The sequence below is a fragment of the Hermetia illucens genome, chromosome 2 (assembly GCF_905115235.1).
Source record: "Hermetia illucens chromosome 2, iHerIll2.2.curated.20191125, whole genome shotgun sequence".
Classification (NCBI taxonomy): domain Eukaryota; kingdom Metazoa; phylum Arthropoda; class Insecta; order Diptera; family Stratiomyidae; genus Hermetia; species Hermetia illucens.
The window spans coordinates 112124648-112137550 of record NC_051850.1 but is presented as its reverse complement, the minus strand read 5'-3'; the positions used below and the strand labels follow the sequence as shown (position 1 = coordinate 112137550).

Genomic DNA, 12903 nt, shown 5'->3' with positions numbered 1-12903 from the left:
GATAAAATTTCCCGAGCAACTTCAACGCTGCTATCCGAATTTATGTAACTGATGGACCTAAATATCACCAGGAATTTCAAGGAAAGACGATTAAAAAATACTCGCGCATAAAAAAGAAGAAGGAAAAACAATGCAATGTAAATCGAAATAGATTATTTTATTGTATAGCTGTTACATTTTCAAGCTTGTAAATTGCTTGAGCTTTGTAAATATCAAAAAGTCATATTCTCTTCATAAGATCATTCCATTTTATTTTTAGAAATGCAATTGTTTGTGTCGCTTGCTCCCGCGAAAAAGCGTTTTGCGCAATCATTGGCTGCATTTAATTTTGTTGTGCTTTTCAGTTGATTCTATCATGTAATGGAAAGCTATTGTCGCTGATAAAGTTATATATTTTCATTTTGATTCAGATAAATTCTTCCAAATATTAATATAAGTTGTTTCATTATAAACAAATTTTCAGATATTTTTTGGCCAATTGACTAGGAAAACTTACAAATTCTTGCAGAGTTGGTGAGAAGCACATTTCTATTTCTAAAAAAAATCCAATAAATACTTTTAAATTCAGAGTTTCTAGTATGTATATGATAAACAACAATATGAGATGCTCCTCTGGTATACATAAAAAATGTATACATTTATACTATTCAACAAATTTATGTGAGAAAATTAACAAACTTTTTACCTAAATGATCAATGATATTTAATGAAGATACGTAGTAATTGCATTGTAAAGTATTATAATCTAAAAGCATAAAATTTAGTTCTAAAATTAATAACTTTCTTTAAAAAAGTAACATTTTTAGAGACCATTTAATATTAAATAACAGAATATATTCTTTATTAGGTAAGAGGTAAACAGATTTTATATGCTTAAGTTTGGATTGACGCTTTTTGAATAATGAAAGCGTCCATTATTTATTTTTTATAAAGAATCGCGAGAAGACATTGCGTTTGTGCGTTAATGTTCCTAAATTTAAAACATGCCTGGACGGTCCGTTTCTCGATTCGCTTGTTTCTCGAAGAACATCGCATCCTAGAAATATTAGAAACGTTGATTTAGTTTTCTGTAATATTTGCATTTATTTTATTTGTAAAATTGTTGTAACTGTAAAACAAAATCTTCTTTTAGATTCTCGCCTCACTTTGTATGTTTATTTTATATATATGAGCACCACCAACGCGAGTGAACTTGAGACAAACAGAGGTGTCCTACTAAACATTTAATTCATTTCGTGATAGAAGAGTTGTTACTGTAATCTGAGGACGAAACTTATAGAATAATACCATTTTCAAAGCGCTTCTAGAAGCAAAATATCGCAAAGGCGGTACCAACAATACCACCGCAAACAACAAATAATTCATAAACTTTGAAAATAAAGTTTAAATGAGGGAGAACAAAAAAAAATATTTTAACCAAAGTAGTCTACAAAATTACAAAAACATTCTATTTATTTTCTGTTGCGAAAAAGCAAGGTAGGTTATAAAGAAACACTTGAACTGTGGCTGAGCAAAATCAGCTTTGGTGGAGGATTCTGCTAAACGCATTATAGTGCCAGTCAATGCACAAGTAAAAAATAAAATAATAGATGACTTAACAAAGAAGTGAAGATGGAACCTACTATAAAACAGAAATCGACAAGAGCATCGACGGAAATTTAGACGAAAAAGATTTTCGGATTTCGCAACATGCCCGAGGAACATAAGCTGAAAATTGGACAAAAATATATCTGGACCCATTGCCACTTTTCCCGAAAATGCTAAAGTCTGCCAAATCAGACATTCTAGTTATTATGGTCATAGGAGTACAGGCAAAGTTCTTGTGCGTTGCAAACCCGATGTCCAACCTTTACATTTTAATATCTTTCCGAAATATAAAAACTCTGCAACATGGAATAATATTCTATGAGCCAATAAAAAAATTATTTTTTCCGATAATATTGCCGAAAAAGATTTATTTCTCATATATAGATATTTCGAGGACCAGTTGTCCTCTTCCTCAGTGAGTTTTAGTCTAACTCAAGGTTAGAAATGAAAAACCTTTTCGACATTATCCAGGTTTGGATCAAGTCGATGCATACAAGGGAACTAAACTATGGATTATATATTCCAAGTAGTAGACCAGTCGTACTTGAAAATCCACCCCCTCAGAAGGTCTTACGGATTATCGGTAGGACCTTTTATTGCATTTGATCTAACCTTTTAGCCCTTTACAAGATCACCACTATGGCTAGAGGACTCCAACCAACTTGTCAAAAATACGGCATTGTAGAAGACCTAAAGGGGATCCTAGACGCAGTGAATATATTGAAAAAAGCAAGAAAATTTCAATAAAATTGTAAAACAATAATCAATAAACCGTGCAAAAGATGCCAGGGATTCAAAGACACACTTTCTTAATACTGAGAAGATAGACATATGCCATATCGCGAAAAACCATCTTACGGGATCCACCAGCGCTAAAATCCGTGGCAGTTAGTAAACCAAAAAAGGAACTACAATTTTTTTAAAAAATATATCAGATACTACGAGGAACACAAAATTAAAGGCGACAAAATACAGCCTGTAAATATTGGTGCAAAACTGTTTAACAAAGATGTAAAGATCTCCTCAATATATTGTCCGCGCCGATCTAGTGTTAAGCAGGTCAGAATATCGGAAGCTGGACACTTCGGGTATAAAGGTTTTGTGTTCATCTTGTGTAAGGAACTTTCTTTGCACATTTTTCCATTCGTGCACAGCTAAAATATTCCTTAATATGCCTCCAAACTCCGACCCGGCCATTTATATGAGTTGACTTTATATCAAGATGGCGTCATATATCTTTTAGAGTGCAGTAAATTCACGTGAAATACAAAATTTTCACCTTCAATAATTTTGTTAATAATAGTTTGATTGCCTTCAAACTTCTCAGAATTGTGTCTAATATTATCATTCATACGCCAAGTTTCGTATTTCTATTATAGAATGAACGTAAGTGTGATTTTCGGGTAAATTTCTAAAATATAGTAATATGCTATTATTAACTTCATTTGTGCAGATATCGTAATGGGAGAGATTAAGGTAGAGATTTTTCATAGATGCATAACTGTGATTTTTTTCAGATTTTTCGGTTGGATAGGTTCTCAGAACGGAACCTGTTTTACTTTTTGGGCACACATTTTGCGTTCCCACTGTTTCACCTTATATTAGAAATGAGCCCCCCTCCCCCTTAAACCCAACACAAAATGATGCAGCTCGTTGCCCGTGTAGTGGTTTACACCACCACCTCCCCACCATTTTAATAAATCTCAAAACTAAGACCGGCTTCGAAAAGTACTAATCGAGACCTTTCATTTGATGTCCCACATGACTATATTTGGTGAAAAAAAATTTTATGATGGGGCGATTCAGAGGCCGATCATCTCCGCAGATCACGTGTCCTACACTCTTGTTAGAAATCATCCAGGGGTTATTCCCTCAGCAAGAGGAGGGCTAGAGCGAGTAATCTATAGTAGATTACTCCCGGTTGTTGAGAGCCAGGGAGGTCTCTCAGATCGGCAGTATGGGTTCCGTAAAGCCAGATCAACCATTGATGCCATCAAAATGGTTACTGGCTTGGCCGAAAATGCAATCCACGAAAGGGGCAGTACTAGCAAATACTGCATAGTGGTGACCCTGGATGTGAGAAATGCATTCAATTCGGCCAATTGGAACCTAATATGGGAATCTCTGGCGAAGATTGGTGTTCCCGCTTATGTTGCAGCTATTATCAACAGCTATTTACAAGAACGGAGGCTTTGGTATGACACCGATGACGGACCCCAAGAGTACGTTGTCTCCGCGGGTGTCCCACAGGGCTCCGTACTGGGCCCACTGCTGTGGAACATCATGTACCACGATGTTCTTAAATTTCCCCTTCCGGAGGAAGCCACGGTGGTGGGCTACGCCGATGATATAGCGCTGGTTGTTGTCGCAAAGCATCTCGATGATGCTGAGTTATACTCATGCGAAGCGATCAGTGCTGTTAAGGGTTGGCTTGAGAGTTCTGGGCTGATACTTGCGGAGGAAAAAACGGAAGCGGTCCTTATCACCAAGCGCCGTAAAAGAAATTTTGCCCGTATTCAAAATGGGAATCATATCATCACTTCTAAGCCTGCGATCAAATACTTGGGAGTGATGATAGATGGGAAGCTTAGCTATAAAGCACATGTGCAGTATGTCTATGACAAAGCATCCACTGCGAGTGTGGCCCTGGCAAGAATGATCCCGAACGTGGGAGGGCTACGGCATGCTTCCAGGTTGCTTATAGCGAGGGTAGTGAGTTCGATCCTGCTCTATGCAGCTCCAGTTTGGGGAAAGGCATTGCAGGTTACATTTAACGGTAACAAACTGAGTTCAGTCTACAGAAGAACAGCCCTAAGAGTGTGCTCGGCATTCAGGACTGTCTCAGATGATGCAGCATTCGTCATTTCTGGAATGATGCTCATTGACATCTTGGCAGACGAGATGACGAATATATATAATGCGAAGTCTATCTCTCCTTTATCGCAGACGAAGAACGCCGAAAGGGAGAGATCGTTAAATAGATGGCAAGAGCGTTGGGAACGCTCGGGAAAGGGTCGGTAGACACACAGACTCATCCCTGCCATCAAGGAGTGGTTGGAGAGACGGCACGGTGAGATTAATTATAATCTTACTCAGTTTCTCACGGGGCATGGAGGATATCGCCAGTACCTGTTCAGGTTTAAACTGGATACCTCACCCCATTGTCCAAACTGCGATGGAGTCCCAGAGGACCCAGAGCATGTATTCTTCCACTGTCCAAGGTTTGTGGAGGAAAGGAAGAGTCTAGAGCAGACTCTAGGAGAGGTGCTTGTGCCAGAGATGGGATGCGATCAACTCCATGGTCGTATCTATCCAGAGCAAACTGCGAAAGGCAGAGGAGATCAGAAAAGCGCGGTTACGTACGCCGCGTAGAGACGAAAGGGGAGACGAAGCTAAAGCTGACTCCGCCCTGTGATGTAATACCGTACGGTGGTTCCACGGGGCTTGGAGGGAGTCGGGGGTGGTTTTAGTGGGTAAGAATCCCATACGCTGGCGTGTCCAGGTCAGTGTCTTTTGAAGATTTCCACCTCCTCAAAAAAAAAAAAAAGACAGACAGACATTGAACCGATTTTAATCCTTATCCTTAATCTTGATAAGCACAAGTACATTTCAATACCTACATTTTTACAGATCTATTTCGGCGATAAATGCACTTTTAAAATTTTAATAAGAACAGCTCAATTTGAGCGTCCTCCGTCGAAGGGAGAAATTTTATCCTGATTGCATTATCCATACCATAAAGAAAAATGATGATTTGATCTGTCATCAGTAGCGAGGGCATTATCACCTTTGCATTGTAAAAGGCACCATGAGGCAGGGCCAACACAAAGAAGTCCTCCAAAATCCATTTCTTTTTATGCTAGATGAACATTGCAACATAGCCATAGTCCTGACATGAACCGAATCGAAAACGTTTGAGAGGCGATGAAGAGGGAAGTGGCTAAAGATATCATCACAATCAAAACATGGCCTTGGGACTTGGCCAACAACTAACCTCATTTTGCTTTCCAGCTTTTAGGATCCATAAAATAAAGTGAATATCGCTCAATGATAAAATATTCAGACAATTGTCAATATCTTCATCGTGAAAAGAGCATCCAATATTAGAGATGTACGGACTCTCTCTGCCAATTATGATACTAACCACTACCTTGTGAGAACAAGGTGCCATTTATCACATTGACCACTATCTTGTAGGAACAAAATCTAAATTCCCTATATCTTAAGCTGAACTAGACACTGAAATTTGACGTAGGGAGATTGCATAATCTCCACATTAAAACAACAGTTTTAAAGTAGATCTTGAGCTAGCCTTGAAGAGCAAATTTAGCAGAATATTGAAAACATCGTTAAAGATAATACGAGATATTAGGATATCAACAACGGAGAAGGCGAAAAAAATGGTTTATTAGGAGGATCTACTTCCTAAAACCTGGAGAAAATATATAGATGACATTTTTACCATTGCCTATAAAGATAAAGTGGAGGAAATGCTATAGGTTGAAAGCAAGGTGTACTGGCATTAGCAATTTACAATGGCAATTGAAGACAGAGAGCTCCCATTTTTGGCTTTAAAAATTATTAAAGAGATGTGGCAAATGGGAAACCTGACGGTCATTTAATATTAATTATTTAATGATAAAGATATCCTTTAAGTCTGAATCACTTCGTGGTTTCTCTTTATATCGCGGATGCTTATACCGTTACACTGTCAAATGAACGACTTGGGACTTCGTGAAGAATTTAGATATCGAGTTTGCTTATGTACGTTTCTTTAGGTAGAAATGAATACTTGTTTGATTAATCTTCAATGTTTCTGCAATTTCTCATGCCATGTAATGTGGCTTTGAGATGAATGTGTACTTTGTGACAGATCACCACGACAGGTCTTTCTGATAGAGGAGCGCTTTTCATATTAAAATCATTAAGGTAGAATTTCTTAAACCAGTCATTGCACTGACGTTGTAGAGCATTGTTCGTCGTAAGCTTTCTATAATTTTTCACAAGCTAGACGCGCGTTATTCCCTTTAAGGAAGCAGTTAAACGTGTAGTAAAATATGCTTTGGTCTTCCATCTCGAATTTGTTGTTAAATCCATAACACTCAACCAAATCTCCCAAACTTAAACCGTTAGCTCTTGGGAGGCATACCGGGACGGCAATCGTATGTACGAATGGCACTAGTATTTTCGCAACTGTACTAACACCATCTGTTCTAAAAATAAGCTATAACTTTTTACTTAACTCAATAGAAGGGAGGACTATACTGATTCTTCAAAGAGAGCATTATTTTCATATGAAAATAAGAGTGATCTCGAAGCTAGACAATTCCCAGTAGTATGCCGGGTCTATTCTTATATTTGATTTACACATCCTACCTGCCAACATGGCCCACATGTTTGCAAGGTGAACTTTTTAAGAGTGCATGTCGACAGTCTTTTAACAAAGTAATTGTGAAAAACAGATAATTGGGGCTTACAACGGAAGGGACTGGCTCTGGTGAGAAGTCAAAGAAAGCTGTTAACAGAAAGTAAGTACATATTTATAACGCAATACTCAAACCAATTGATCATGTAATTTTGAACTTTGGGATATAAACCGACATCTCAATTATTATATGCAACAGATGGACGTCGAAGACGGGGGTGATTCACTTCCACTACTACTATAAGAGTAATAATAATTGAATTGCCATAGGAATTTAAAACTGTACTTGAATTAAAGCAATAGCAAGATTTCCTGAATGAAAGTAGGCAAAGGGCAAAAGGGCATTGAAAAAATACCCTCCTTCCAATTTATTGCTTTTATAAATATAGATAAAATTTACATATTACTGATTTCGAAAGTTTTGCCTCATGAATACCGATGGACTGAAGCGATTCTATTAAGAGTTTCGAGAAAGAATTAGTGATTTCTTATAACTCCGCCTGGATGGTTAAAACACCTACCATCTATTCTTCGCAACAAGCTATTCTAACGTATATATTAGTTTTTACTTACAATTAAGAAGCAAGCTCCCAACAGTACTGCCTTCATTCGAACATCCAAGTCCATTGGAAATGATATGCCGAAGAAATCTGCATCTGTGAACATTTCACGAACAAGACCTGACCATTGCTTCGAGATTTTTCCAATTTGTTCACCAGTTAACGACATCACCTTGAAAATTAAATTAATCTCAATCAAACCCGATTAACATAACAGTGATTATAAACATACCTTAAATTCCACATCGCCACACATTGTAAACGTACAAAACGGACCTTCAATTCTTATTACAGGATCGCCAAGATGATTTCTTATGGTGAATTGTGGAGTACAAATAGACCATTCTTGTTCGATTGTTCCGACTACATTGCCAGGTGGTGCTGAAACTTCCATTGATTGGAGGCAGCATGGGAAGAAGCATGAAGAGCACGCTAATGGTCGATGCATATGCATAACTTGATTCTTATAAATATCCAAAATTTTCATATCAAATGGACGAGCCGGTCCGCACATATTTCGGGTACAACAGTCATTTTCTTCGATGCCCCAATACACTTTTTGTCCTAAACTATTCTTGATTGTAAATTTATTGTTTGTCTCAAAGCCAGTTAAGGCTTCAAGTAATTCGACCTTTTGTTTAACCAAAAGTTGGTCGATAGTCGTAAGGTATTCCAATCCGGGTGGACAGTTCGGAACTCCAGTTGGCATATTCATCCAGCCATCTGTAAAGAAACAATATGGAATGATAATAACGTGGACGTACGCTTTAAACCGACTGACGACAACATTTATAAAGCGAAAAATAAAAAGTGTAATCTTAGAAACAATATTTCAAGGATGACGACAATAAAAGTAAAGGCCTTCCTTAATTATTTTGATTTCAAAAGGACTTAAAAAATGGGCGTAGATAGAAGTAAACTGATAAAATTGCTAACATCGACCAGAGGGATATTCGCTAAAGTAACTTGATGAGTGTTTTGCTGAATTCCGGGGGATTGGTAGATGGATATCATTATTATCAATAGAGATAGAAAAAAACGCTTAGAAAATAATTTTGGTGTTTGCTGAATTTATCGGTCATTATTTTCCTATATAACTTGATCGTGAACGTATAGGAAAGTGGGCGGAATGAACATAGCATGGACCATTACAACAGCAACTGTGGGAGTCAAAATGAAAAACGGTAATAAAGATTATCTTCGTTTCGCATTTCCATAATCAAAGGGCGCACTATGCTCATGATTGTTTGTTCCTTACCACTACTGGCCTATCGTTGTTCATTGCCGTTCTTCCAACTCAGCAAAGAAACATAAACTTAACCGTGCCGTGGTAGGAGAAACCAAGCCAATAACTTCAATTCATTATTGACTTAGAGGAATAAAGCAATTAACCGAATAACTCAATAAAAATGTGCTAGTCAATTAGAAGAACTCGATTACCGGAAGTAGCTTCGAATGGTCAATTTACTGATGGTTGGATTCTCCTACTAGATATTAAGTTTAACTAAGAACTGCAGATTATCAAAATACTAATACTACATAGTACTATACTATACTAAATACTCTAGATCAAAATTGTAATAACAACCTGAACAGAGCAGTTGATGAATCCAAGAAATATGTTCAAGATACTATTCTATGGCGTTTGGTAAGGAAGGTTTCCAATTACTGCAACAATTTTGGCTCTAATCGTCTAAGTTGCAATTTTGGAAATTAAAGTGGAAAGTAGTGAGGCTTTGGCGGACGAAAATCGTAGAGCTCTAACTAAACTACATGCTCCGAAATACATTGTACGCATCGTTGTTGCATTTCTGATTGGAAGATTATACTTGGACGATGGACAGAAATTATTCCCAATGATGTGCGGCGTACCACACCGGTCTGTCTTAGGTTCTTTACTATGGTTAATTATGTAAAATGGAGTGCTGACGCTACGCCTTCCTAACGGCGTGACAACTATTGGCTTTGCGGACGATATCGGGGTAATAGTAATTGCAAAATGCTTAGACGAGATCGAATTCTATGCAAATGAAGCGATATGGGAGATCAATTCCTGGTTGCAAAAGTCGGATCTATCACTTGCTGAACATAAAACGGAACTAGTGCTAATCAGTAAAAGAAGGAAAGACACGACCGTGAAAATTAAAGTTGGTGAACAAACGATTTACTCCCACCAAGAGTCGCTTAAATATTTGGGAGTAATGATTGACAAAAGGCTCAACTTTAAAAGACACATTGAGTGCGCTGCAACTAAACTGTCTTCCATTGCTGTAACGATCGCGAGGATACTACCGAACATTGGTGGACCAAGACAAAGTCGACGTCGTTTCATTTCAAGGGTAGTTAGTTCCGTGCTACTCTACGCAGCTCCAGTTTGGACAACCGTTCTGGAAAACAAATCAAACAAATCAACTAGGAATGACGTATCGACTAAGTGCACTCCGGGTATGCAGTGCTTATCGAACAACGTCAGGTGAAGCAGCATATGTACGGGCAGGGACAATCCCCATAGACATCTTGACGGATGAAGGTCGGCGTCTCTACGACAAAATGTATTCAATCGGGGAGTCTATTGTACTTCGACGGCAACTAGCACGGCGGGAATCCATCCCAGAATGACAAAAGAGATGGAACGAGGCACAAACTGGCCGTTGGACCTACCGTATCATTCCACACATTCGAAGATGGATTGAAAGGAGGCACGGGGAACTAAGCTACGAGCTAACAGAGTTTTTAAGTGGACATGGAGGTTCTCGGGGTTATCTACATCGATTTGGACACGACGAGTCGCCATGCTGCCCAAAATGTGGTAACGTGGCTTAGTATGCGGAGCATGTTGTATTTGAGTGCCCAAGATTTACAGCACACCGAACTGGGCTGGAGGCGATCGCAGACAGGCGCTTAACACCTGAAAATATAATGGACTTTATGTTGGAATCAACGGAGGCTTGGAAGCAACTGGTAATTGAGCTGAAAATGATTCACCAACAGCTAAGGCATGAAGAATTGCCCCGCGATGCAATGCTTATAGGAGTCTCGTGGGGAGAGTGGAAGAAGAAGGAGGTGGTTTTAGTGAGCAGGAGTCTCAAATAACTGCATGGCAGGAGCCAGTAGTAGGTTTTGAACCTTTCCACCTTCCAACGATAAAAAAAAAGCAAACAGAATGACATTGAACTTAAAATCGGTTTTCTTTTGCAAACAAAACGTTAAAAAATGTTCATTTCTAGTAATATACTACTGTATCAAATATGGCAAAGTAAGTGACGAAGCGAGCAACATTGAGACGAAACTTTTCCCGCAAAACCACATTTTGTTTACAACAGCAGATGGGTAAATGTCAAGGTACAGGTCCTGAGTATAGGAGTCGTTTTCATTCTGCTAGTGCGAAAAATAATCGTCTGACAGTTGCGGAGATTCTTCGTCTTTGGTAAGTACCCCTTTTTCTCTTGCGGCACTGTATTATTACACTCTGGTAAACATGCCGGGAATAAGCGTGAGTGTCGTAGTAACATTTACTGCATCCAAAATTTCTAGGAATCGTTATCAGACAGAATATTGACAGCTACATACTTCACATGCAGAGGAGCCGGAGATCCAAGAAAGGCTTTCTAAAAATTACATTCTGATCATGATGAGTGATCTGAATTTCAGTGTGGGTTCTGATAATACCTCGCTCGAATATCTAATAGAGAATACCGTCTTGAGGACCGTGATGACAACGGTGAGAGGTTTGTGGTCTCGACAGGTCCCACCGCCTCATCATAGGCCACACATTGTTCCGTACGATAGTTTGGTTTCATCTGGTCAGCAATATACATGTAGATGCTACCTTCGTAACTTAATAGTTTTTGTGTTACGTCTGGATAATTTGCAGGGAATAGAGCTTCGATCACTCAAGCTTAATATGATTGACTTTTGTAATCAGTTTGTCTTTCGGCAGTAAGACATCTTCTATCCCGACGGTAGACATCTTGAACAGCCCGATTTAGAATACTAATGATTATTGGGCCGCCATCAAAGTGCTATTTTCTGTAGCGCAAGTCAAGTTATCAGTCACGTCCCGAAAGGGTCTGGGAAAAAAGGGAAATGGATCGACGAGCGTAAGAAAATAAAGATTTTCATTGTTACTGTGAGTGGAGGTGAACTTGATGCGCTTGTACTCCGGTACCGTAACAAATGTTGGACAATGGAGCATATTATGTACCGTGAAAGGGGGAATGGTCAAGGTGGTAGAAGCTGTCGCAAATAAATTTAATACCATATACCGCATCGCAAAACATTTTTCAGGGGGCCCCCAAGTTTTTCGATGGCCCTGTGAGGGACGTTAACGGTCGACTACTCATCAACGATCATAAGCAGCCCAACAGGTGGAAGGACCATTTCACTAACAGAAGTAAAGTCATCTTGGTCATCAATGCACTCAAGCAGGGCAAAACAAACCCCTGTCTATCCTTCAACTCATTGGGAAATCCTGAGAATTTGAGAGAACGAGAATCTTCGGGAGTGGAAGTAGAAGATTATCGTTAAGATTCGGCGAAAAAGTAGGGGATATTTGCATGCTTGCCGCCGCCGCAAAGATAATAGCTAAAATAGTCTCAGGACGCATCATACTTCGACAACAGGTTGATTTCCGTTCTCGATTCTCTTGCACTGACCACATGAAGATCATGTGGATCAGTGTGCATGCCTTAAACAATTCGCGAGTTACCGATTAATAAGTATTTAAAAATTACAAATTACCATTGATCATGAGCAGCTAAATTACCATTAACTATTAGCAGCCAGCCTGTAAATACACCAACGACCGGTAGACCTCAATTCCACTCCTTAGGGCATTGACTAACTTATTGCTGTTGGTTGATTAAGATGACTTCATTTCTCTAAAAACTAATCAAGCTCTCTGCCGGTGAGATTTTGTCTTTTAAACTCCTACTCTTTTAGAGCCTTCGGAAGACACTATCTCATACAATAAGGGGAACGCAAGAACGTACAATCGTTCGCTTGCTAGTGAAATTCATACCGGTATAATGCCTGCGAAACAATTAGCGTTGAAGCTTTCGTAAAGCCTTGGTGGCTGGGCAACATAAAGGATGAAAATATTATATCCGCATTTACATCTTAAAATATCTTTTTAATATTCAGACATTCAAAATGTCAAATAAGGTGGGAGTCCAAGATCGTCACCTTAAGTTGTCTAGATGAAGAATGCGTTGAACATTGTTCACTTAGTTTTCGTTATCATTCTGTTTTTGTACACCTTTTTGCCATCAAAGAATGGGTCAGCCTAGTTGGAATTAAGTCTCTCCGTTTTGTCCGGGATAGTAGTTGTTA

At 38.8% G+C, this 12903-nt stretch overlaps 1 protein-coding gene across 2 annotated transcripts in view; it reads right to left on the bottom strand.

Moving 5' to 3' along the window:
* Positions 1-928: 928 nt before the first annotated feature.
* Positions 929-12903, bottom strand: part of LOC119648073 (phospholipid scramblase 1-like) — a 58532-nt gene continuing 46557 nt past the window's right edge. For both annotated transcript variants that reach the window (XM_038049555.1, XM_038049556.1), the window contains 3 exons: positions 7805-8295; positions 7586-7744; positions 929-1036 (listed from right to left, as the gene is read on the bottom strand). In XM_038049555.1, the coding sequence (XP_037905483.1) occupies positions 977-1036; positions 7586-7744; positions 7805-8295 (710 nt within the window). In that variant the 3' untranslated portion in view covers positions 929-976. The remainder of the gene's footprint in view (positions 1037-7585; positions 7745-7804; positions 8296-12903) is intronic.